The sequence below is a fragment of the Panthera tigris genome, chromosome B1 (genome assembly GCF_018350195.1).
Source record: "Panthera tigris isolate Pti1 chromosome B1, P.tigris_Pti1_mat1.1, whole genome shotgun sequence".
In the NCBI taxonomy this organism is placed as follows: domain Eukaryota; kingdom Metazoa; phylum Chordata; class Mammalia; order Carnivora; family Felidae; genus Panthera; species Panthera tigris.
The window spans coordinates 82803642-82829905 of record NC_056663.1 but is presented as its reverse complement, the minus strand read 5'-3'; the positions used below and the strand labels follow the sequence as shown (position 1 = coordinate 82829905).

Sequence of the window (26264 nt, the reverse complement as noted above, 5' to 3'; positions counted from 1 at the left end):
TCCTTCCCTTCCCCTGTGTTCATCTGTTGTGTTTCTTGAATTCCACATATGAATGAAATCATATGATATTTGTCTTTCTCTGACTGACTTATTTCACTTAGCGTAATACACTCTAGTTCCATCCATGTTGTTGCAAATAGCAAGATTTCATTCTTTTTGATCGCTGAGTAGTAGTCCATTGTGTGTGTGTGTGTGTGTGTGTGTGTGTGTGTGTGTGTGTGTGTGTACATACACCACATCTTCTTTATCTATTCAGCAGTCAGTGGACATTTGGGCTCTTTCCATAATTTGGCTAGCACATACATTTTCTTAAAAAAAAAACAGAACTCAGAGCTGGGAAAATTTTCAAACAGTTCACATTCTTCTGATTCTGATTTTTTTAATGTTATTTTTGCTATTTTAAATTTGCTTTTATTGTTTGAAATCAGAAATACATTTTTTATTCTAACTTTTTATTTTGGAACTGAAGATTTAAAACTTATATCCGTGGAATTACCATTGTGTCAGTGGTTAATTATTGTAATTTATAATCACAAGATGGTGAGACCTTTGGAGGATAAAATGGAAAATAAAATTAGGTTCGGACAAGGAATTCTACTTGGATATTGCAAAAATCGGAAAAAAAAAGGGAATGAATAACTGGCAACACAAACCCGTTTTCCTGTAAGTTCCTTTTTCCCAATCCCTTGCCATCATGCTAAAAAAAGTTTTCTTGCAAGTTGATTTTTCTCAGAATCCTGCTGCTTACTGTTAGTAATATTTTTTTTCATGTGCCAGAGTTTTGTTTTTCATGTGATTTCTGCAGTGTGATTTCTTACTGAAAATATTTTTTTAAGTGCAGTGGCAAAAGTTCTTGATAATAAGCCAAAAGGAAAATTTAATACGGACTTCTGTACAGTTTAGTTATAGTGATTAGGGGGAATTAAATGTATTATCCAAGGTGAATGAAGTTAAATTATTATAGGAGAAATAATTCTAATTGAAGAAGAACTATGAGTGCTCATTTTCAGTTTCAGAAATTACATTTTTCAGTTTCTACCTGGTCTTTCCCTCCAAGGATGCATATTTTTAAGATTTTTCTATCAGGCTAACACAGGGTGATGCCACTAACTGAACCAGCTTAATGGGATGACATCATGGTTTCCTTGGGAATAATTAAGCAGGGTAAAAATTCAAGTTTTTAAGAGGGCGTGATTGGACTTCTTGAGCAGTATGATACTTTAAAATACTTCGAAGATACTCTAACTGAATGCTTTTAAGGGGATAGCTAGTGTTCTGCATCTCTCAGTCTGATAGGAAAAAAGAAATCATGTTTTAGATACTACTATTAAAACAGCATGTGATTTTTTTCCTCCTGTTATTCTTTTAAGAAATGATTTCAGAAATGGTCAAGAACATCTTGTTCAGCAGCTCACTCTGACTCCTTGACTTACTGGGAGGCTCTCACTACATTTGTTTACTTTATAAATCTTACAGTGGCCTTTGACCAAAAGTAATAAAATGTTACCTGACCTGTTCTATCAGTCAGGATTCTCAGTTGTAAGCAACAAAAACCCTGGCTAATTTCATGAGAAAAGGAGTTTATTAAAGACATTAAGTAGTGCACAGTGTCTCTGGAAAGCTGAGGACCTAGCTTAGAAGCACATCAGTCAGGAACTCCCTCCACTGGGGGAACACATCATCCCTGCCTCACAGGCCATGACCATAGGCCCCGCGTCTCCTACTACCACCACCGTTGACAACTAGATACTGAACACTGCCATTGCTACCTCTGCAAGCTGCATTTGCTGCCCCAACCACAGACCCAGATTTTGTGCAGTTCTTATTTCTTGAGATTTCTTGAGATTTAAAATCTGGAATGAATTTGGTAGAACCAGTGTACCTGATTGTGTACCTGCACTCTGTTGCATGGTAGCTAAGAAACCAATTATCTGGCATTTTCTGCCTTTGTAGTATTAGGGTTAATGATTTTCCGAAGATAGGGAGGGGAGTGCAGATGCTGGACATCCTAAAAGAATCCTATAAGCCTACAGTTCCAGGCATATTGGGGGTAGAGGTAGAAGGATTCAAAATAAGGACAACAGGGGCACCTGGGTGGCTCACTTAGTTAAGCATACAACTATTGATTTTGGCTCAGGTCATGATCTCAGGGTTTGTGAGTTGAGCCCCACATCTAGCTCTGTGCTGACAGTGTGGAGTCTGGAGTCTGCTTGGGATTTTCTCTCTCTCCCTCTCTTTGCCCCTCCCCCACTGTGCTTGTGCACGCACGCTGTCTCTCTCAGGGTGAATAAAATAAACTTAAAAAAAAAATAAGGACAACAACTACCCTCCTACAGAACTTACAATGTCTGCTAATAATAGGTATGAGGAAAAAATGTCATAACAAAACCCATAATTTCTCAGTATTCTCATCTCAGCAGCTTCCACAGACATAAAAGCAAGCACTCTGTTTATTAAACAGCTGTTGTGTGCTGAGTGGTGGTTTTTTTTTTTTTTATTTTATCTCTAATCCATAAAACAACCTTGAAAAGTAGACATTATTGCCCTTATTTTTACAGGTAAAGAAACTGGTGTTCCAAGGTAACTTCCCCAAATTACATAGCTGGTATATGTCAGTGCTGAAATTCAAACTCATTTGTGTCTGTTCCAGAACCCCTCTTCTTTCTACTGTTCCGGCTTTGTCCTCCCAGAAATTTTGTGAAAGAGCACATACAGCCTCCCTGATTTAAACCAGAAGTTTTTGTGGGTGCTTCTGCATTGTTTCCCTTAATCCAGTACTTACCATTTATCATGAATTGGGAGACCCTCCTCGGCTCAGGAGAGGGACTGGGGCTAGAGCTGCAGATTCAGGAATGATAAGAGCCTAAGTGTCCCTGGGTGCTTTGGACATCTATGCCATCTTCCTGGAAGAATCTGTTGAGTGAGAGGAGTTGGTGAGACCTTGCAGAACACTAGTTTGTCACGTGGATCAGGAGAGAGGAAGCAGCAAAAGACACAGTGACGGTCACTTGGTAGGAGGAGATCAGAATAGGTACTTGTTAGAAGAGTTTATAAGAAGGAGGGTGTGGTTGAGAGTCAGGTGCTTCAGGAATCGAAATAGAATGAGGTAGAAGATAGCCACTGAGGTGAACTGGCCAAGCAGGAAGGTATGGTGGCCTTTCATAATTTGGAATAATATTCTCCGAATCTTACCCTGCTCTGTTAACCTACCATAGTGCAGTGATGGAAACATCATCCTGTATTTTAGGTTCACATACTCCACGGACATGTACAATTTTGTGTTTAAATTTTTAATTCCTTTTTAAATAATGCTTTGGTAGTCGTTGGGGCCACACCCGTAGAGTGAACAGTCCAGGTGGACTAGAGTTTTCCCTACATCCCATTCCCTACATCACATTTATTTATTTAAAGACCATCGTGCCTCAAGAGTGACTTAGATTGACTCCCTGTCAGTCTTGTTATTTTACGTCTGCCCACATGGAAGCTAATCGTCCACTTTCCTTCCTACTCACGCGGACTTGTGAAATCTTCCAACCTCTTATGCTATTTGTTTGTCTTTTGCAAATCAGAGGAGCATCATGTCACCTTGAAACATCCTTCGAATTAAACTTCAGAAAGGATGAGTGATTAAAATTTAACTTTTTATAGTTTATTTAATTCTTCCCTCTCTAGAGAACCTCTTCAGAGTACACAGGCATAGGAAGAGTGAAAATAAAAGTATTCCTGAATGGGTTATAGAAAATTATGGGGAAAATTGGAGAGGTGTTGGAGTAGATTTTAAAAAACATTTTTTTTAATGTTTTATTTATTTTTGAGAGAGAGACAGAGTACGAGCGGGGGAAGGGCAGAGACACACACACACAGAATCTGAAGCAGGCTCCAGGCTCCAAGCTGACAGCACAGAGCCCGACACAGGGCTCGAACTCACGAACCCGTGAGATCATGATGCGAGCCGAAGTCGATGCTCAACCGACTGAGCCACCTAGGCGCCCCTGGAGTAGATTTTAATGTCTATAAGGTTATATGTCCGGAGCAGAGTCTGTTTTGGATGAGCCCTGAGCAGGATAGCTTTTTCCTGATTGAGGTACAGCTTATCTTGTCTGTTCCTGATCACAGCACAATTTCTCCTTTGTTTCAGAGTGATGGTATTTCCCTCCTCTCAGACCTTTTTGGTTACTATACAGCCCTAGTGTTTGCTAGTTCACTCCTTAGCCCTGGTCAATGCCAGTCATCTCTGCCCTACACTAGGAGGTATTGGGATTTGTTAAAAGGGAGTAGGGGAGATGAAAATAAAAGTTCTCCCTGCATCTCCTTTTTAGTTATTTCTGTCCCTCATCTCTTCTCACCTCAATGATGAAATGAATGTAAAGGAAGAAAGAGAGGGAAATGATATCTAATATTTTAAAATTCTTTTCCTTTTCTGTTCATCAAACCTTTCCCCTCTCCCCCTCATCCCTATTCTTATTTCTTACCCTCCAATATCTGTCTTCCCTGTTAGAATGTAAGCTCCCGAGGTAGAAAAAAAACCCATGTCACACCATGTCAGTTTTGGTCTCTGGTATGCCCCCCATTGCCTAGCATAGGGCCTGATGTATAGAAGGCACTGGGAATGTGCTTGCTTGGTCAACGAGTGAAGAAAGGAAGCCATGGGAGTAAACCATTATTTCTGTCAGTATCATTCTTGACAACTCTATCCTGGTCTGATTTCTTACTCTGCCCCCCCAAATCTCTAATCCTGAAGGAACCTGCCTCCTGGACAACATCAAGAGGATGGCTCTCACAGTATGGTGCTGGACACATTTTCCTATGGTGGATTTTTCTGCATAGTGATTAGTCTGTTGGAACTTTGTACTTAAGGAAGCTTTTGTGGGTTGGTCAGAGAAGTGAACCATTATGTTTACAACATTGTTTCAATGGGCAAATGCATTCTGAGTTCAAATGAATCTACTTATATACAGACTTTTGGATTACAACCTTTCCATTAGTTGGAGACTACCATTGCATGATCTCCCATTCAGGCTTTTATTCATTACTAATATGTAAATGAATAATAAGCCATTTCTTTGTAGAAGGACCAGAGCCAGAAGTCTTTCTTTCTGAGATTATAAACTATTACATTAAAATGAATTTCATTCATCCAACAAACATGGTAGTTTATTTCAAATGTATTTATAGAGTGCCTAGCACATACTGGGTTTTGTACAAAGGATTCACATGTGGATAAAATAGGGACTGTATCCTGGTAAGGTCCCAGCCAGGTTTCCATTTAAATAGGAATTGGAGTCATAGAGCCCACAAGGTCACTTCCAGCTCTGAAATTCAGTAATTCCCGAGTTTTGAATTGCTCTATTCATTGACCCATTTTCCTTGTCATATGTGGCTCTATTATAAAATGTATTTTTAGATAATACTAGAGAAAGCATTGGCATTCACGAGTAGCAATTAATGGCAGCAAACCCACCTTTACAGTTTTTAAGTAATTCTAAATCTGTTTTTATTATTAGCAATGAGAAATCTAGGGGAAAAAAACACTTATTTTCATTCTCGCTTCTTTCATAGAAAGAATGAAGCAAGATACATGATGAAATTGACGTAAAAATACACTGAATGACTGGGACTTTAGTTTGAAAGCGTGTATATTCCACAAGGGTAACATATATAAGTGTTGGGATTAACAAATATTTTTGTTTTTTCTGAATGCTCTTCTGCAGTTTTTGAACAGTTTATAGCAAGTATGCGTCACTTTCCCACCGCCATCGTTGAACATACTCACGTTCATGTGCATACAACGCAGTATTTCTTCAGATAAGTAAACATATTAGTGAGGTATGTGTCTTTCCTCAAATCATTTACCCATGTGTCTTAATAAATAACTTGATGAACAAAATCTAGTTTCTGGGAATTGGAATGTGGAAAATTTGGATATTTAGATAAAAAATTCTATAGATATTTATAAAATATACTAAGAACTCTGTGGAGCAAAAAATAAGACTTTCTTGAGCTTTCTGACTTGTGACTTGTATTCTGTCAAAACAGTCTTATTCTGCCCTGAAACTTAAAAAGTTACCTGGTAGTTAATTTCAAATATTGGAACCACAAACTTCCTTATTGATATATCTCTGATTTTTATTGAAAGTTTGTAATTCAAGTAATATAACTTGTTTCTGGCAAGTGAGTTAATGACTGTTTCCTCCCAGCACCTGGAGAAAACAGGTACTATATCTAGCTTCTAGAATTCCGTGTTATGATCAGGGTTATCCCTGAATTAGTATCTAGAGTTAAATTTGCAAATGAGTTTTAGAGTGTTATTTTTTTTCTCTACAATAACTACTAATAAACTACATGTTTTATTGCCTTACTGGTTTCCTATTCATCATTTTAGCAGTTTCTTTTAATGTAAAAATCAATCACTAGCTAGAATATGGTCCCCATAATTACAGGAGATTGAAAACCCACATTTGAGGAGTAATTCGGTTTTAGAGAAAGAAGAATTTATAAATTATTCATTAGTTGGCTTCTGTGGTCCTTTATTCTTTGTTATTTCATTTAATGCAGAATGGTAACTCATACAGGTATATAACACAGTGCTTCTGTTGACAAAAAGAGATCATTGTCTAGAGTTGGCAAGAATCTTGCATTACTAAAACAAACTGGGTGCATATTAACTTGGTTTAATCAGTACTTGTTAGTGTTTCACCATTATAGGAATTGAAAGTAGAGGCACTTCCACAAGTTTATTGGAAGATTGTTTTTAACTAAAGTTTCTGTTTTAGGAGAAAATCACATTACAAAGTAATGATTCACATTTAAAATGAGAGGAATGCTTTTCTTGATGACTGGCAAATACTAGGTACACAATAAATAATAGTTTCATTTACGACAGAGAAGGTAAATATTCAGATTTAGAAGTTAAGGTCACCTCACAGGTCACAGATCTGCACATCATGAGGCATTTTCCTTCTATTTGTGTACACGGTGCAAAATTGGTAAGCTTTTAATTGTTTTACATCACTCGTGTTTTTTTCTTTCATTTGCTTTTACTCTTTTTTTTTTAAATTTTGTTTTAATGTTTATTCATTTCTGAGAGAGAGAGAGAGAGAGAGAGAGAGAGAGAACACGAGTGGGGGAGGAGCAGAGACAGAGAAAGGGAGACACAGAATCTGAAGCAGGCTCCAGGCTCTGAGCAGTCAGCACAGAGCCCAACACAGGGTTCGAACTCAAGAACCGTGAGATCGTGACCTGAGCCAAAGTCGGAAGCTTAACCGTGCCCCAATTTGCTTTTACTCTTAAAATGAACTTTTGCTTAAGCTAGGTTTTTGCTTGTGATGAGTCAAGCTTTGCTTATACTTAAGTTTTTCTAAGTTCACTGTGTATAGCAAAGCACACAATCAGAAATTTATGACAAATATGACCCTGAAGAGGAAATCTTGAGCTTTCTAAACTCTGAGTCTTTCTCAGGGAGACAGATTAAATTAAATACTAATATGAGGCCCACTTTGTGTAATTAAGAACAAATAAATCAGCTACCAACACAAAACAAAAACCAGCATCTGAAAATATGTGATTTGTCTTTTTTTATGCAGTCTTAGAAAACAACACTCCCAGTATAGAATGGAATGGAATGCAGCATTCCCAGGTTTCAAAAAACAATGCCATTTGAAAATTACACCTGATGCCATGTAAAAGAAACTGATTCTTTATACTAATAATTTTACCTTATGTTCAAATACTGAGCTTCATATAACTTGTGTTTACCATTTATTTAATACCTGAAATGAATCTTGAGTTGGGGGATTAAGAAGATAAGCAGATGCATTTCTTCTAGGAATATTCTAGTGCACTGAATCTTAAACTTAAAAATGTCAACCTACTATTATGTTCTATGCATATGTGATGTCCTCTATATGTAGTTAATACATATATCTGGTGAAAAAATCTGTTAGGGCATTAACTAGGTATCAATTCTATATAAACATAAATATTCAAATGGATTAATTTTATTTTTTGTAACAGCTTTATTGAGATATAAATCATGTACTGTAAAGTGTACATGTACCCTTACGTAGTGTACAATTAAGTGGGTTTTAGTATATTCACAGGGTTATGTATCTATCACCACTAATTCCAGAACATTTTTATCACCTCAGAAAAGAAACCCCATACGCGTTAGCAGTCATTCTCCATATCGCACCGCCAGCTAACCCCCCACCAGCCTTAGGCAGTCACTAATCCATCCATGTGGATTTGCCTATTCTACATATTTCATATGATGGAATTATATAATATGTGGTCTTTTGTGTCTGGCTTCTTTCGCTTGGCATAACGTTTTTAAAGTTCCACGTTGTGGCATATTTTAGAACCTCATTCCTTGCTATTGCATGGATATAGCACAGTTTGTTTCTCCAAAGTAGATTAAATTATTTTTGAATTGAAAATTTGGCAATCCTCAAAGCCCTCTGTAACTTTCCCAGGCTTCTTTCTCTTTCTTTTCTCTCTCCACATCCCGCACCTTTCATGGCTGGGTTTTCACTGTACTATTTCCTTGTTTGAGGAATATCTCAAATGCTACTTTCTGAAATTTTTTTCCTCAATTGCTTGAGTAATAAGTAATCTCTTTCCTTCAAATTCTCACGGCTCTTCGTCTTTGCCATAGTTTCAACTTGTGTTTTGGTTATTTATATACGTGTCTCTCATTTCATATCTTAATGCATCAGACCAGGGACATTTCTGTTGCCATCAGAAATAACCCTGCAAATAGCCAAAAATCAATACATAGTTTTTAACGTAATGAATGAGATCATTGAAGATCACTTGGGTGTCATAAACCAAGGCTGTCATTCATAGTTATTATTTCTAGTTGGGATGCCAAAAACGGTCTTAGGAATTAAAGAAGATAACTATGTTTTTGGAAAAACCTATCTTCTCATTATTAATGCAGTGACTTAGTGTCTGGTACATAATTGGAACTCAGTAAATGTTTCTTGAGTTGGACCTGGTATCCGGTAGCAGGACTGGGTAAATTTTCAATGTCTCTAGAAAGGAAATTCTATATTTGTTTATAAAGACATTTAGAAACCCCAAGTTTAAAAGAGAGAGAGTGTGGAGCACCTGGGTGGCTCTGTTGGTTAAGCGTCAGACTCTTGATTTCGGCTCAGGTCGTGATCTCAACAGTTCATGAGATCAAATCCTACGTCAGGCTCTGTGCTGACAGTGAGGAGCCTGCTTGGGATTCTGTCTCCCCCCCTCTCTCTATGCTCCTCCCCTGCTCGTGCTGTCTCTCTCTCTCTGAAAATAAATAAAATTAAAAATAAATAAAAGAGAAAGAGTGATAAAGTGAGAGCATATGTTGGTCAAATGAGGAAAAGGCAGGAGTGCCACGGAGGAGTTGCTTTTCACTGTCCTATTTACATATGTCAGTAATTATTTGCTTTTTTCTTTTTTCTTCCAGAGAAGTAAGTTCTAGTTACTACATAAGACTTAATAAAACAGACTGCAATAAGTTGTCCTGTAAGTGCAAGGTCTGAAGGTACATCTTCCATCTTTTTTGAAGCCCTATTTGGACCAGCCTTACGTCAGGAGTACAGTTGTAAATTTGGATGAAGGTCTTTACGTTCCGACAAGGGGGCCGTCCACAAAATGCTCTTCTAGGGTGCCGCGGGGATCTTGATTCTGAACTAGTACTTTCAGCCACATCCATAGGGCTTTAAAGGAAGGAAGATGTTATTGGTGGGTCTAGATTTTGAAGAAAAAGAGTAAACGGGTTCCTGTCAGCATGGCAAACAATTTCTTACTTTCTAGTGTTTATTACTTTATGTGGTCAAAGATCAGAGAAAGGGAAGAAGTAAGCACCAGACTCTTGAGGTTCGGTTAGTTTCTTTTTTCCCCATGACAGTTGTCCCCAGAATAGGACTGTGCTGTTTTTGGAGTAGGTGATGGTACTCCATCATTTTGTGATTATATTTAAAACTTAGATTATTTAAACAATTTGAAAACTCCTTATTGTAGGAATTGTAATATAAAAGTTTCATTTTTATCTTCTCTATTCCCACCCCTCTAAGTTACTATAGATATGCCAAATTTCTATAACTATATACAATCAAAATATTTTCATTATGAAACACATAAGCAGTTGTTCTTGGGAGTAGATTTCCTTTAGTGGTTTTTTGGTTATATTTTGTGCAGCTCTCAAAACTTTGTTCCTCTTTATTTATTTATAATGTTTATTTATTTATTTTGAGAGAGAGAGAGAGGGAGAGGGAGAATCCCAGGCAGGCTCCATGCTGTCAGGACAGAGCCCGATGTGGGGCTTGATCTCACAAACTGTGAGATCATGACCTGAGCCAAAATTAAGAGTCGGATGCTTAACCAACTGAGCCACCAGGTGCCCTTGTTCCTCTTCATTTAATAATAACTTACAAAGTTATCTTTATTTTCCTTTGTCTAAATTCATCTGTTTTTATGTGTAATTTTCCCACGTGATCTTTTATTTACTTAATTATTTGCTGTGACTCGAGGACATATAAAGAAACACCGACCCTTCCTAACATTTTCTTGCATTTTAAACCACTCTGTTGGCACTGAGAAAAGGCAGTTTTTTTCCCACTTGGTACATTCTTTACAAGGTAAGAATCAGGGCAAGGAGAAAATATCCTATTGCTCTAGTAATTCCTGCAAAAGGTCAGCCTCAATAATGAAAGATGAAAAAGAAGTTTTGTAGTGTTTGTTCTTTTACAAATTCCTATCTGGAGAAAACATAATATATACATGATTTCCTGATAACTGCCTTTGGTGTCCAAAATTTGATATTGTTGCATGATAATCTGACATTGCTTCCTGTTTCTGAAGGAATGATTGGATGTGAAGCCAAACTGCTTGCTAAACCAGGAAACTGCTACTTCAAAATGCACAGGAAATCAGACTGCTTGAGCAGTTGTGCTGAGGCACAAGGCTAACTGTAAACTGTATAGGCTGCATGTCTTCCCACTGTTGTGGCTGTTTTTAAAAACCAGCTTCAAGGGGCGCCTGGGTGGCCCATGATCTCATGGTTTGTGAGTTTGAGCCCTGCATTGGGGTCTGTGCTGACAGCTCAGAGCCTGGAGCCTGCTTCAGATTCTGTGTCTCCCTCTCTCTTTGCCCCTCCCCCGCTCATGATCTGTCTCTCTCTCTCTCTCTCTCTCTCTCTCTCATAAATATTGAAAAATAAAAAATTTAAAAAAAAAACAGCTTCAAATAAGTGAAAGGCCTAGTGTTAGTATAATACCACTAAAACTAATGAATCAGAATTACAGAGTTGACTGAATATAAAGGAGACATCTGTAACAATGAGAGCTGAGCAACAGAGCTCTCCAAAATCTAGCGTGCTCCCTGTCCATTCCTGTAAGCATTCATACAGGTCCTGGATGAGGACCTGCTTAGGTAGTGATTGGTTAGGGGCCTGGTGAGATGAGAAGCAGGTGGCAACATCCATAATTTGAAGAACATTCAATAAAAAGACTACTTCCTAAAATACTGAGTATAGTGAGAATATAAGGGCACATAAATGGGGTGGGCAAGGGCTAGTACCTATTCCTGAAGAGGACAGACGAGGGAATGTTACCAAACCCCCAGAAAGATGGCGATGTAGAAATAGCTGCCTTGTAGGAGTTGAGATCTCCAGTCAAGGGACATGTCCATCCATTGAAAACAGGGATGCAAGCCAGTCAGTCCCCTGCCCTCAGGCTCCTCTCTCTATTATCCGCATTGGCCAAAGCTGACTGAAAGCCAGAGAACAAGGGTTGAAGCAGTCGTTCATAGTTCAGCCCTCCAGGTTCAGAGCATGATGGAACATGATGGAGGGTGGATCTGGAGCGGTAGATGGCAACTACTACAGATGCCATAAAAGATTTCTGTATTGATTGGGGTATCCCTCTCATCCCTATTGATATAATGGAACTCATTTCTATGAAAAATCCTTGAATCTCAAAAATACTTAAGGTCGCCTCGTTAGTTCAAGCATGCAGAAAATGTACACTTCCTATTCATCCAACGTCTAGCTTAATGTTTTCACTTATGGAGAACAAAATCTTCAAGAAGCAGCTTGTTCTGTTGTTAAACAGCTGTAATTATTAGGAAGGTTTTTCTTGCATTGAAACCTACCTTTCTGTAACTTGTAGCGGTTGCCAGTTCTCTCTTTTGGAGCCATGCAGGAAAAGGCTACCCTCTTCCCATTTCTCTTTTATCCCCATTTAACTTTGTTGTTTAACAGTCATTTATTTATCAATCTTGTATTTATTGAATGTCTGCTCTGGGCCAAGACTTGTAGGTGCTGGATATTCAGTGGTGAACAAGACAAAAAACTCCTGCATTCATGAAGCTTCTATTCTGGTGGGTAGAGACAGACATTGAGCAAATATATAATGTGATGTCCAGCGGTGAAAAGTGCTGGAACTGTCAGCTGTTAGCCATCTTTCACAAGAGAAAACTCTGGTTGAGTTGGGGTCTAAATTCATTATGAGTCCGTTGTGTAATGCAGTTGCCAAAAAGCCTAATTCCATTTTAGGCTATGTACATAGAATGTCCAGCATTGGAGAGGTAGTGTTTCCTCCACTTTCTTCTTCTTTTTTTTCTTAAAGTTAATTTATTGTTTTGAGAGAGAGAAAGGGAGAGAGTACCTGCATGTGCAAGTGGGGGAGGGGCAGAGAGCGAGGGAGAGAGTGAATCCCAACCAGGCTCCGTGCTGTCAGCACAGAGCCTGACTCAGGGTTCTGTCCCAGGAACTGTGAGATCATGACCTCAGCCAAAATCTAGAGTCAGATGTTTAACCTACTGAGCTACCCAGGTGCCCTTCCTCTGCTTTCTTATTGTCCACCTGGACTTGGAGTATTGCATTTACATTCTAGAGGGACATTGACAGACTGGGACTTGTTCAGTCTTTTAAATAGTTGAGGAAGGCCACAGAGTATTCTTTAGGCCAGACTTTCCCAGTTTTGTTAATGTGATATCATCTGTCTCTCATGTGATATCATCTGTCTACTTTTGGCCTTCCTAATCTTTCTCAGATAATTAATTTACCCTTAAAATTCTGCTTCTAGAATTTAACTCCGTTCTCTATATGTGGTTTTAACTTAGGTAATGCCTAATAAACTGTTTCTTCCCTTGATCTAGTTATTTAATTTTAGTAATGCAGCTGAGGATTGAATTTCCTGTTGTTGTTTTTTTAAACAGCTGTGTTACTTCTGACTCCCAACATTAAAGTACTGTTAAGCCAGGTTTCCAGCATTTCTGTTTGTACAATTTATGTTTATACTCAAATATAAGACGTAATATCTATCTTTATTAAAATATCATCTCATCCCTGTCCATACAGTATTCTACATGGAGATTCTTTTGAATATTGTCTTTTTTTTAATGTTTATTTATTATCGAGAGATAGAGACAGAGTATGAGCATGGGAGGGGGAAAGAGGGGGAGACGCAGAATCTGAAGCAGGCTCCAGGCTCCGAGCTGTCAGCACAGAGCCTGACACGGGCTCGAACTCACAGGCCACGAGATCATGACCTGAGCTGAAGTCGGACGCTCAACCAACTGAACCACCCAGGCGCCCCTGAATATTGTCTTTAATCGAACTTTTGGTCCTCTGCAAAATTATTAAGCATATTTCTCACACTTCATCTATGTGATTAATATAACTGTTTAATTAAAGAAAAACAGTGACACCAGATCATTCCTTCAAGATTATAGCAGCTCAGTAATTAATATTCTCTTAGGATGGTGTTTCAGAGAACTGTGAACACCCTTAATTATGTCATCCATGTCATATTTCTCTTTTATCCAGACATTTTCAAGAAATGAAGATATATTCTGTTTACAGTATTTCTCTCTAATACCAGGCTTATCCAAAAGCATATTAAGATAATTGGACATGACATTGGAAATACAATGGGCTGTCGCTGCCCTTCCCATACCCAAGTCTTTATAATCTGTCTACTCGAAAACCCAAGGTAGAGTTTTGTTCGAGTTGATACCAAGCATCCATGTCTGTAATTTCCCCTTTTTGTATGTACCCTTTTCTTCTTTTCTGGAACTCTAGGGAACTTGCCAGTGCTGATTGTTTGGTTCCTGAAGATGAGATGAGGCTAAACTTTAGAAGTGGCCTTTGTTCCCTTTTTTAGGGAGGGCTACCATTTCCAGTTTTAAGTCTCTTCCTTGATCAAATCTATAACATGGAGGCAATACAGCAGCTAGATGATTCTACCCTCTCACTTTTCTGAGGGTTGTGTCATTTTCCCCAGGATTTTAAAAGAAAGTGGGAAGGAGAATGGATGTGTTGCTGTGGTTGCTGCTGCTGGCCATACCTGAGGTCCTTCTGGGCCCTCTCTAGCCTCCCTGAAGCGCTTGCAGGGAGTATACTCTTACATTCAGCCCTAGGTATGTGTCTAGAGCATTAAGACATGTTTTTGGTTTGGTTTTTAATTTGTGAGCTCCTGTAAGACTACGGTATTTTTTTTTAGAGGCTTCCTTATTTATGGGTTGGAAAAAAGACAGTATTGGCCATATTCTTCATGCTAGTGTTTTTGTTTTCCAAAGAGTTTGGTGTCCTGTTTTCTAGGATTTTCTAGATTTTAAATATAAAATGTTGACTCTACTCCAATGCCTAAGAACACATACACCTTGCTGGCAGTGTGACTTTATAGGAAAGAGTTCCTGAATGAAGCTGTGTCTTGCCTTGCACACAAGTGGCCGTGGACCTTGTAATTAAACATGCCAGACCTGTAAAGTCAAGTGACTTTTAACTCCCAGTGTGCATTGACTGCAAGTACTAGAGATGTCTGTGCCTCTGCTGATTGGAAGATCATGTATTAGCTAAGTTTCAAGACCAGGAGCTGTTTAACAATTTTTCTTGCTTTTCACATACTGCAGAGAAAAGGCTAACTCCATCTGGTGCATGCTATTGTGGGAACTTTATACATTAGATTCGTAAACAGCATGTTCAGGTTTTCTAGATTTGGCACTTCCCTGAGTGTGTTCTGTGTCAGTTTTATATAAGCATCAAATTTCTTTCCTTTTGACCATCACTGAATTTTAGTTGACTGAAAAGAGCAGAAGTTGTACTTCTGTTTAGTACCTGCAGCTGTAACCAGGCTTGCGTGGCATCGTTGTCCCCTTGGGGTTGCTTCACAAGTGCTGCCGTGGCTGTCACACTTTAGTGAACGCTTAACCCTGTTTTACACCATTATTCTGGCATAACTCCTTCTCCAAAGTGTCTTGGTTTGGAAGAAAAACTATATGGTTCCTTTGGATACATCCCAGAATATCCTAGAAAGCACATGCTTCTCACCATGTCATCATTGCCCTGACCTCTGGCCCTTTCTTACTCACCTTTCCTTACAACAAGAGCCCAGAATGACTTGTAGGACCAGAAAACCCAAAGATCGATGGAATACTGTTTGTCTTCTTGAAGGGGCATTTGATTCCATACTTCCTTAGAAGGATAGAGATGATATTCATGGCAGAGGAGCAACTTGCATCGTTTGGGAGATTGCAAACACATTTTCTTAATGTAACCAAACTTTTTTTGCTGAATGGATCTATTTGAGAACTTGCCAATGATGCCTCCTTGGTAATGTCTGCTGTTTAAATGGAGGATCTTTTAAAGAACCATGAACTTTTGCAGGTCGCATTGCACCTTGCTCTGTCCAAATACTGACCACCCTTTTCATTTATCTGTCCCCTTCTCTGGATGATAGCACCTGGAAGGCAGGGACCATACCTTATTCCTCTTGCCTCCAAGCACTGAGCATTCAGTAGATACGGCTGAGAGAAAGGGGAAGAAAGGGGCTGTGAATAAGCCCTATTGCTTTCTCCTTCCCTTTTAGAATTGAAGCACCTGAGCTGCCTGTCTAGGAATATGAAAGGTAGTAAATATTTTAGGAAACGGCCTCTTCAATTTTCTAGATAGGACACAGCACTTAGTTTCCCAGGGTTGTTACTCTGCCCCAGAGCTTCTCAACCTCTGCACTATTGGCAGTGCTGGCCTGGATGCTTCTGTTGTAGGGCTGGCTGCCTGTGCATGGTAGGATGTCGAGTTAGCAGCACCCTTGCTCTCTACCCACTAGATGCCAGTAGCACATCCCACCCCCAGCTGACGACCAAAAATGTCTCTAAACATTGCCAAGCGACTAGGGGGCAAAATAGAGACCCACCCCACCCTTTTGAGAACTGCTGCTGTACCGGAGCTCCTGGCTGAGATAAATGCTGAGACAAAGAAACCAGCAAATAATGGAAGTTTGGAGTCGGAAGGGAACTTAGAAATCATGTCACATATTCCTCTGGTTCTCCTCATCCCCACCCCCATTCCAACACATACGACTGTTTTTTTACCTGAACAAACTATGACCCAGGGGAATTCGTGAATATAAAAAAGAAAAAATAGAAGTATTTGAAGTAATACTGAAATTGGACTGTAGGCTTTAGTGTGTTCACAGACCCTTGGAAAAAGAAGTGTCTCCTTGTAGGCAATTCAAAATAAGAAAACATAAGCTTATGATTCATATCACAGAAAAACCAAAGATTAGCACCACTAAAAAAGAATTAAAGATATACATTGAATACTTCTCAGATTAAAAAGAATAGAGCAACTCACTAGGATATGGCTAGATTTCTGGCACAGGCTTGTGAAGCTGTATGGGATTCATATTAGACTATTTTAAGTGCACATATCTAAAAATAAACAGTGAAGAATATTTAAAGTAATAATAATTTGGCTTTTTCAAAATGACTTGCTTTTTACATCTAGATAATCATGATAATGGCCTACCTGATGAGATATTTCTACTGTAGGTTCTGTTTTATAAGGGTATTTTGTATCTTACTAAGAATTCTCACATAAAGGTAAGAACTCCAAATTAAATATTAGCTGCTTGTGGTTATTTTAAGACTCCTCTCAATAACCAAGAGAATTTGGTTCTCACACTTTGTACCTTTTGATTACAAACAGCTTTAAACAGGTTTATGTTGTACTTCATCAAAGATTATAGAGGATCGGCAGACTGAGACGCTTTGGGACTGAAATTGGGCAATTCAGAGTTTCTCATGCATGTAAGCCGCCTTTTGTTTTGATCCCTATCATTCTGAGTCTGTATTTCTTAAGATTCTGCTGGAAGGACTGTCCTGAGTGAGGACACCAGAGAAAATAGCAGGGTACTGAGCCACTGGGGCCACACGATACCTGCTGTTTGAGGTAGGGTAAAATCCAGCTGGCAGACTTTTGTGAGAACTTTTCTGCTGAGAGTGTCCTATTTAGATTCAGATGGTTCTTTCTTGTTTTTGGTTGGGTTTAAGCACAATACAGTCATGAACTTATACACAGTTAATGTTTCTGAAAAATTGTAGGTAAGTCCATTTTTAATAAACTGGTTGAACTTGCCAATTTATCCTAATGTTCTTGTCCCCTGTTTCCATTAAAAGAACAGTGATTGTAACCATGCTCTGATTTATTTCTTTATATAAGCTGGGGTTTTTTTTTTGTTGTTTTTAATATTCTTAAACTGGGCACCTTGATTCTCAGTGAAAACACTTTGAATCATGCATGTTGGTGATTTCTTAAAAATTCATAACCAAAACCTACCATTCTGCTTTTAGTACTTGAAATCCCTTGGCAGGGAGACATTTTTCTCAAAACACATCTTTTGAAGGACCTCACAAAGTTCATTATTTTGGCAAGAAGTCCTTTCTGAACTTTGAATCATTGTAATAGTATGCTATTTATGTAAAGAGTGGATTCCGACTTGAATAACTGTAGAGTCCTGGCAGACGTGAACATGTCAGATGTCTTGGCACAGTTTGGGGCAGAAGGGGACTTTCCCACTTCTTTATGTAATCCACAATCATAATATGTGGGAGTTTTATGAAATTTCTTCCGTTATACTGAAATGCTTAGCTTTTCATACCATACATGCTGCTCAGTGAGAAAAGGCTCTGTGTATGTATGCATATATTTAAATGAAATGAAAAAGAAAAATGAAATCCAAGAAATTCCTTAAGTTTGCAGTGGTGATTATTTTTAGACTATGTTCATGTGTTAAAAGATCTCTTTTAAATCAGTTGATTGGAACTTGGAACAGAACTTCCCATAGAAACAATAGTATAGTATGTGTGCTGGTAAATTTTCCAGATGAGGCCTCACAGCTTATTTAACCCATCATATGCTAACATGCTTTGCACTACAAGGGACAGTGATATATAGCTTATCAAAACACTGTTGAATGGTATTCAAACTGCAACCTATTTCAGTGCTAGAAATTAAAATTGAAAAATTTTTAAATAAATAATAAATAAATGTTATTTCTATGAAAAGATGGGTCTGCCAAAAAGTGACTTAAAGAGACTTGGTGATGTGGTAGATGAGCCCCAGACCAACCTAAAGATATAACATTTGCTAGTTTGGGCATCTTGGACAAGTAAATGAACCTCTAAAACCTCAGTTTCTTCAAATGTTGTCATTGTGAGGGTCGGAGCAAAAAGTGCACACGATGGCGATCTGTAATCTGTACAGCTCTTTACAAATATACAGTGTAAGTTCTGGTTCTTTCCTTGAAAGAAAATGAAAATGCTATGACCTGATCTTCCTTTTCCTTGGCATAGGTGTAGTGGTAGAACTCTTTATGCCTAACAATAATTAGTAAGGTCCCATTTAGCTCACAGACAAAATAAATACATATTATTTTGGCCCACTTGGAAGACAGTAACATTTGCTTTTTTGAGACTAATGAACTCCCACCATAACCTCTCTTTCTCTCTCTCCCTCCCTCCATCCCCCTTTCCCTCCCCCCCCCCCCCCCCAGACGGTTTTTTAGTCTCTAAATCTCTCCTGTTCTTTTCTTGTCAGAGTATCCCATTCTTAATCGCCTTCTCAAGTTTCACACCAGGGCATTCCAGGCTGGCCTTCCAGTGGCCTGGCCTCTCTCTGACCTGTACCTCTGGCCTCAAACCAGCACCACACTGCCCGAAGACCCTGTAGTTGGCCAGCTCTGACTGGGGCCCTCTTCTGCTTAGGGTCTCACTGGGTACCAACCAGAGGCCTTGCTGGGGGACCGTGGCCTTGCTATAGTACTGCTGGTGTGACAGGTCCAGTCTTGAACCCTGATGCCAGGAATAAGGCTAGAAGTGCTTGGGCCTAATCTCCCAGACCTAGGAGATTTTCTGGTAGAAGTGGTACCAGGAAAGGAAATGGGGACTCTGGCCATCACACAGCAAAGCTTTCCCATTCCCTGCCTGAGGAAGGATGGGCATGGGGATTACTTGCGTACTTGTAAGAGTCACATTAACACACCAGACAAAGAGGCAAATTGAAAGGGGGGCTGATTAAAGTATTATTTTGGGGGTCAAAGTTATAAATTTAAGATGCAACAAAATAATATTTAATACTAGAAGAAGTATTAGAGATCAGGAAATGCAACGAATTCATTTTAGAGTAGAGGAATCTTAAGCTGGACAGGTTAACTGATTTCCAGGTCTGTCGTGCCTTCCAATCTTAAAGGCTTTCATGGGACATTTTTAAGACACTGACATCTGGTCCCCACTACCCCTCTGTTCTCTGTATGAGGTTGGCACTGATTTTGTACAGCTGTGTACTGGGACCGTAGGATTTGCCTAACAGTTTACAAAGATCAGAAGGGAATCAGAAATGGTATATCAGGCTACCCACCTCCTTCCCTTCCCCCACCACAGTGAGAATTAGTAATATTTATTAAGCAAGGCATTTTGTAGAGGTTGGAGAAACCAGAATCTTACCAGAAATCAGAACTTACAATACCGTATTATCTTACATCATTAGAGGGAGCGAATTCTGGACCATGTGGCACTCCCTGAATTAGATATTAGCGCTCTGGGTTCTAGTTTTATTTCTTCCATTGCTTCTCATTAAGACTTAGAAATGGTTTCATTCTTGGACCATAAAATGAGATTCAGTTCTGAAGTTCTTGTATCTCATACCTTTTGTGAGTCACAGTCTCATGATACTTTCTTATTTTAGTCATCAGTCTCTTGAACCCTATTATTTGTTTCAAGAAATTTTTAGCCAGGATGTAGACACTAATTAAATTATATGCTGATGTGATAGGCAGCTTAACAATTTATTGAACCACAGGCTGGAAAAAGTCTGGGAATGTATAATGGTCCATAGCTTCAATTTTAAGGCAGAACTAGATCCCAAACCTACGCAAAATAATTTGGGTTGTTATATATACCTCATTAGCTTTATAAAATAGAATATACCTGCTTTTGAGTATTCAGAGACTTAGAAAGTAAACTAGAGAATAATTATTATAAAATAATATTTTATAATATTATTTTACAAAGGGATTTGACCACAGAATTCTTTTCAGTAGTGAGTCCTTGTGCATGTAAAATATAACATGATTTGCAGAAGCTTAGTTTATGTGCATCAGAAATACATGGTTGTTTATATTTACGATGCATAGTTGTCTGCATAGTGCTGAGCATGTGCATGCCAAATGTGCTTTCTGGGAATTTTCTATGGTTTGAGAGGCTTTTTTGCTGTTACGTTGGAACTTTACACACCTTTCTTCCCTCACTCTTCGTGTTCCTCCCAGTCATTCAGGCAGCGTTTGTTTGTGAAGCGATTAGCTTAATATGGACAGCATCTCTGGTTGTCGGATGAATTGCCCAGTTAGGAGATGAACTTCTGCCTGGGGAGGTTGGATGCTTTCTGTAATGGCAGGAGCACGGACCGTGTACAAACAGGTTTAGGGTCACTAGCATTAAGCAAGATACTTAACCCTCAGAATCTCAGTTTTTCATTGGTAAAATGGGAATAATAATTATAGTAATAATAGTAATAATAATGTTGATACGACATCATAGATGAGAATGTTTATCTTTTCCGAAGGAGACACTCTGCCTTTCCCCTCCAATCCAGGGAGCAGCCGGAAAGCAGGAACAAAATAGTAGCCCTGGGAATAATAGCTTCTAAGGCCAGCCTCAGGTTTAGGCAAGCAGGGCTGCTGGTACTAGCAGGATTCAGTGTGAAATTGATAGCCTAGTGTGTTGGTTAAACCCTTGGCCTTCAGAGCAGAGCCTGGGTTCTACTGGACTAACTCTGTGATCTTGGAAAAGTCACTTATCTGTCACTTAAACTAAAGTGACTAAAAGTCACTTAACTGTCAAGATCAGTTTCTTGATCTGTAAACTGAGGATAATAGCACCTGTTTCATCATGTTGGGAGATCACGAGTGTTAATCTGTGTACAAGGCTCAGAACAGTTCCTGGCATATGATAAGTCTTTGTGTTTGCTTCAGTCTGTTGCAGTGAAATTCTTTTTTTGTTAGAGTTTAATGCAAACTTTAAAAACATTGCGTGGAATGACTACATGCTTTATAAAGATAACCGATATTTTCTATTGAGGAAGCTGTTCTTTCCGAACAGTGCTGGGCCAGGAGATACATTTGCTCTTAGAAGTCTGCATCAGCCTTTCATCTCTTCCTCTCTCCCTGCATGTCCACTCTGTACAGCTTTTGTTATTAATGTGGAGCAGTTGAAGTCACTGACTTGGGTGCAGGCCAGACCAGTGTTTCTGTGGGCATATATTACTTTCCTAGACTCTGGCAGGAGCAGGATGATGGAAGTCAGAGGTATGGGGAAGCTGTCGTTTTAGGCAGCCCACATAAAAGGTGTGTTTGCTGTCTTCGTCACATTGATGCTGATAGATCAGAATCTTATTTAGTGTATGTAATTTTTTTTTTTTTTTTTTTTTTTTGTCTTACCCTACAGTCTATCTCTTTGAGCTGTCATTTTGCTTGTTCTCTGCCTGGACAGACTAATGCTGTTTTGTTATGCATCTCTCTCCATTGTTGTTTCATTGTTGAAAATCTTCTCTTCAGTTAACTAAATATTTATTTAAGGCAGGTAAAATTTCTCCATAAAGCTGTGTATTTGTATTTGTGTAGGATTTTATATATCTTATATAGGATATATATGATATTTGGGAATTATACAGTCTATATTGTCTTCTTTTTTTTCCTCTGTAAATAAAATAATCCTGTGGGGAAATATTTATCGAAATAGCAAGTGAAAGTGTGTTTCCCTCAGGAATAATGTAATTTGAGAACACATTTTTATTTTCAGCTCTGCTTTTGTGTTTGAGGCTGGGGAGACTTATGTTTTTGTTTTAGAAACGTGATGGAATTTTATCAGACATTTTCCTGAAACTCCCTCCCTTCACCTTTTCCTGAAATATTTCTTTCAAAGTCCTGGTTTCCTTTGTTCTGAGCCTCCATCGTTTAAAAAGTAAAGGAGTTTGGTTAGTTTAGGCCTTTTTGGTGATACCCTTGGCTTTACAAAAGAAGAGACTTTCTGAGAACAGCACTTGGAGGATCATATGACCATTAGAGTGAAACTTGGGGCAGTGATTTGTTAGCTTGAGCCGTTAAGATTTTTTTTTTTCATTATCTACAAACAAATAGGTTGCCCCAGATCCTGTTGTGCCTTGTGACTTGGGGTAGGAGATCCCTTCTCCAATCTTAGACTTTATTCTAACTTCTGTTTCCAACTTGTGGGGATTTTCTGTGGTTTTAGTAACTCCCATTATGAAATAGAAACTGATTTCTAGTTGATTTTAGCTACCGCTGCATTGTGACATGTGTGTATTTCTTTTTAATTTGACAGTTGTTTTCTCAATTTGAAAACAGTAATTGTGAATTAGAATTCCTGGAAATATTATTCTTCCATAATGACATGTCACAGATGTTTCAGTGCTACACACACTCCTCACACCATTTTTAATGTCGATTTAGTGGAGCTGAAGTGTGGAGAATAGCTGTGTTTTGTAATGAGTCTGGACCCTCTCCCCAGTGGCTCTTTCTCCGTATGTTATGGTTCTTCCTGAAATGTCCACTGTTGGAACATTGAGATTTGGTGTGTTTAGTATGAGTTTCCGAGATGTTTATATAGAGAGATTTGGACATAAAATAACTTGCACTATTCCCCAGACCACATTCTATATCCACTTACAGAACACAATGAAAGGAGAAGCCTGTGCCTTTAGTGTTGTGATATTCTTTATATAGTCCAGCTCTTTTAAAAATGTGTACTTTTATGTTACATTCTAGAAGATATTGAAAATGCTGAGAAGAAAATAAAAACCACTTGTAATTTTACCACTCAGAGAAAAACTGCTATTAAAATGTAGAGGTATTTACTTCCAGACTAATTTTCTATGTATATTTATATAGATCCATAGTCATTCTTTTATAAGAATGTCTACATACATTTTTGAAAACTGCTTTTTTTTTTTTTTGGCATAGCAGTATATGTGAGAACATTTTCCAATCCCAAAATATTCTTTTAAAATAAGATTTTATTTTTTTATCTTTTAAAAATTAAAAAAAATATATTGATTGATTTGAGAGAGAGAGAGAGAGAGAGAGAGAACAAGCGGGGGAGGGGCAGACAGAGAGGCAGAGACAGAATCCCAAGCAGGTTCTGCACCATGCACAGAGTCTGATGCAGGGCTCAAACTCATGAACCTTGAGATCATGACCTGAGCCAATATTAAGAGTCGGATGCTTAATCGACTGCGCCACCCAGGTGCCCCTAAAAATATGATTTTAAATGGCTGTATAATTTCGCATCCATTTGGCTCTGGAAATACTTAAAAATGTGCCAAATTAAAAAGTCTGTTTTGAGGGTAAGGTTCTTACTTCCTATTTTTAAATAATTGGTTTAAAAAGTAACTGAGAACATGTTAATTTTTTTGCCTTTACTCAAGATAGACTTATTTATTCTTCACTGCATTTCTGTAACAAAACATTTTCTTTTAACTACATAATCCTTAGTACGGTAACAATTAATTGTAATAATTAATTTTTAATTAGCCTTTTATAGCTGATTAAACATGTGAGGTTTTCAAAACTTATCCTATTAAAAATCACACTGTTTTGAAATAGCTCTTGCCTTCAAATTTGAAATAAGGTTAACATTTCTTGGAACTGAATTTTGGTTTCATCTACCATGAACAGTTGGTGCCATTGGCTATGCTTTAATTTTGGGGTGGATTTGACTTTCCTTGAGCCTCTAGGCTGTACAGAACAGGAAAGGCCATGTGGTCGGGGAAATGGAGCCAGATGGTCCCCAAATGAGTGCCAGGCCCCCAGCAGAGACGGATGCTACACCTGGCAGAGTAGGGTCAACGGCACATGTCGGTGGCATTTCTCACCCTTTCCTGGAGAGAAGAAAATCTTCCCCTCTGCTGGTATACTTTGAAACCACTATGCAGGCTCTGTTCAGCCTGGTATAGCAGGTGTCCAGGCAGTTAACTTCTAATGGGCAGTGGAGGAGGAGGTGGTGGCCTTAGCTGGGACCAAGTTGGCAGCCCCCATGGCCGTCTCATCAAATCTGCACTCTGGCATTCTCAGAGTCTTTCAAAAGAATCTGGGTACGTTATTAAACTTGTGTCATTTTGGTTTACTTGGCTCTTTAAGGGGAATAGTAATTAAACCAAATGGAGCTGTCAGCGGATCTTAGTGGTGCTTTTCGGTTTGGAAATTGAAACTTGCAGTCACAGAGCCATCTCTAAATATCACCCTAGAATTGACTACCGTGGCTTGTCCTTGACACAAGGGAGCTGATTTGTGGAAAAGTGTATGTTTGAGAGTCACGTCCCCAAGTTTGTATATCTGGGCAGCTACTTATGACTTTGGGTGTATTTCTTAATGCTGTCTGAACTTTGTCTATAAACATGATCATCATAATAATTGCTTTCAGGATAAATGAGAGCTTATGTTAGTGCATGCCACAGAATAAGCTTTCACTTGGTATTAGTTCCTGTGATGGTGGCAGACTCGTGCAGTCATCTGACCAGTGTGTGGGTTTGTGATTGATCATTCCATAGCCGTGCAACAAAGGCATTTCCCCTTCAGAATACGATCTCATATGCTGAGCTAAACCTGAAAATGCAAAGCTTTATAAAAAGATGAGCCAGAATATGGTGGCTTAATAGGCTAAGAGGTTTGGGGGGCTTTTTCCTTCATATTCTGTCTTAGAATAGTCCAGATGGTCCGTACTGCTCCAGGACTAGTTAACGGTTCTTCACTAGATAGATTTCTGCCATCTTGTTTCTCTGCCATCCCAAGGATATTGCCCCATCTTCACAGTCAAAGATGACTCACCATGATCTCCTTTCAGCCCCAGAGAAGGGGGCTGATCTAGAAGTTGTACAGATCATTTTCACTTATATCCTGTTAGCCAGAACAGAGTCACATGACCACAGCTAGCTGTAAAGGAGGCTGGAAAACATCATCTTTAGCAAGTCAGCCTCCCCGTGAAAGCTTCTGTTATTGTAGAACAGGGGTCAGCAAACAATGACCTGAGTGTCAGATCAGCCAGCTACCTGTCATTGTAAATAAAATTGTGTTGGAACACAGCCACTCCCATCTGTTCATGAATTGTCTATTGCTGCTTTCACACTACAATGAAAGAGTTGAATAGTTGTGCCAGAGACCATATTGCCTGCACAGCCTAAGGAAGTTATTATCTAGCCCTTTATAGAAGAAGTTTGCTGGCTTACTGTCGAAAAACAGTGTTACTGAATGATCTATCTCAGTTGCTAACTCAGAAAACAGGTAAGCCCTGGCACACTGCCCCAGCCAACTGCTCATTCTCTGGGGAATCCCGAAGGGGGTTGGGCAAATAGAAAGCATAGAATCTGGCTGGGCTTGTCAACACTGGCGAAGAAAATCGGATAAACGTTGCAAGAGAAGCCAATAACTCATGAGTTGAGGGTTTGGAAAAGCAAAAAGAGAAATTTATTTTGGTTGCCGGCAGATTCAAGCCTTAACAGTCAACCTCTCTGCCCATAAGATAGATACCTAGAGGTTTGTAGGGAAAGGTTCAGGGGGTATGTGTGAGAGAGCAGGCAGGGAGCACTGTGATCATGGGTGGGGGTCAGTATGTGTTCAGCTCATGATCATGGACAGAAAGGGATGTGTGGGTTGTTGTCTTCTAGGCATTACGTTGCTATCAGGGCTTTTCTGGACTGGTGGTTGGAATCTTCCACCAATTGTCAATGCCTCAGGAAAGTGTCATAAGAAATAGTTGGTGTCTATAGTTGAACAAGAGGGCTCTCTGACAAGAGAAATGAACATAAGAGGAGCAACTGGTAGTCTCTACCCACAGGAAGAGGCCTGGTAAGCAGGATGAGTCACTGCCTTAGAAATTCAGAGTCAGGACTTTCTGCTTACGAAGTCTAGTGACCCATAGAGCAGAGAGTT

The 26264-nt window shown here is 39.0% G+C and overlaps 1 protein-coding gene across 5 annotated transcripts in view; it reads left to right on the top strand.

Annotated features, from left to right (window-relative positions):
* GAB1 (GRB2 associated binding protein 1) overlaps nt 1-26264 on the top strand; it is a 121959-nt gene that overhangs the window by 21665 nt on the left and 74030 nt on the right. Inside the window, exons 1-4 of one of the 5 annotated variants that reach the window (XM_042983840.1) lie at nt 540-663; nt 5712-5826; nt 13814-13979; nt 16976-17076. The exons of the other annotated variants lie outside the window; for them this stretch is intronic. Coding sequence (XP_042839774.1) covers nt 17071-17076 — 6 coding nt within the window. The 5' untranslated portion in view covers nt 540-663; nt 5712-5826; nt 13814-13979; nt 16976-17070. Of the gene's footprint in view, nt 1-539; nt 664-5711; nt 5827-13813; nt 13980-16975; nt 17077-26264 lie in introns of those variants that run through there. 5 annotated transcript variants of the gene reach the window in all.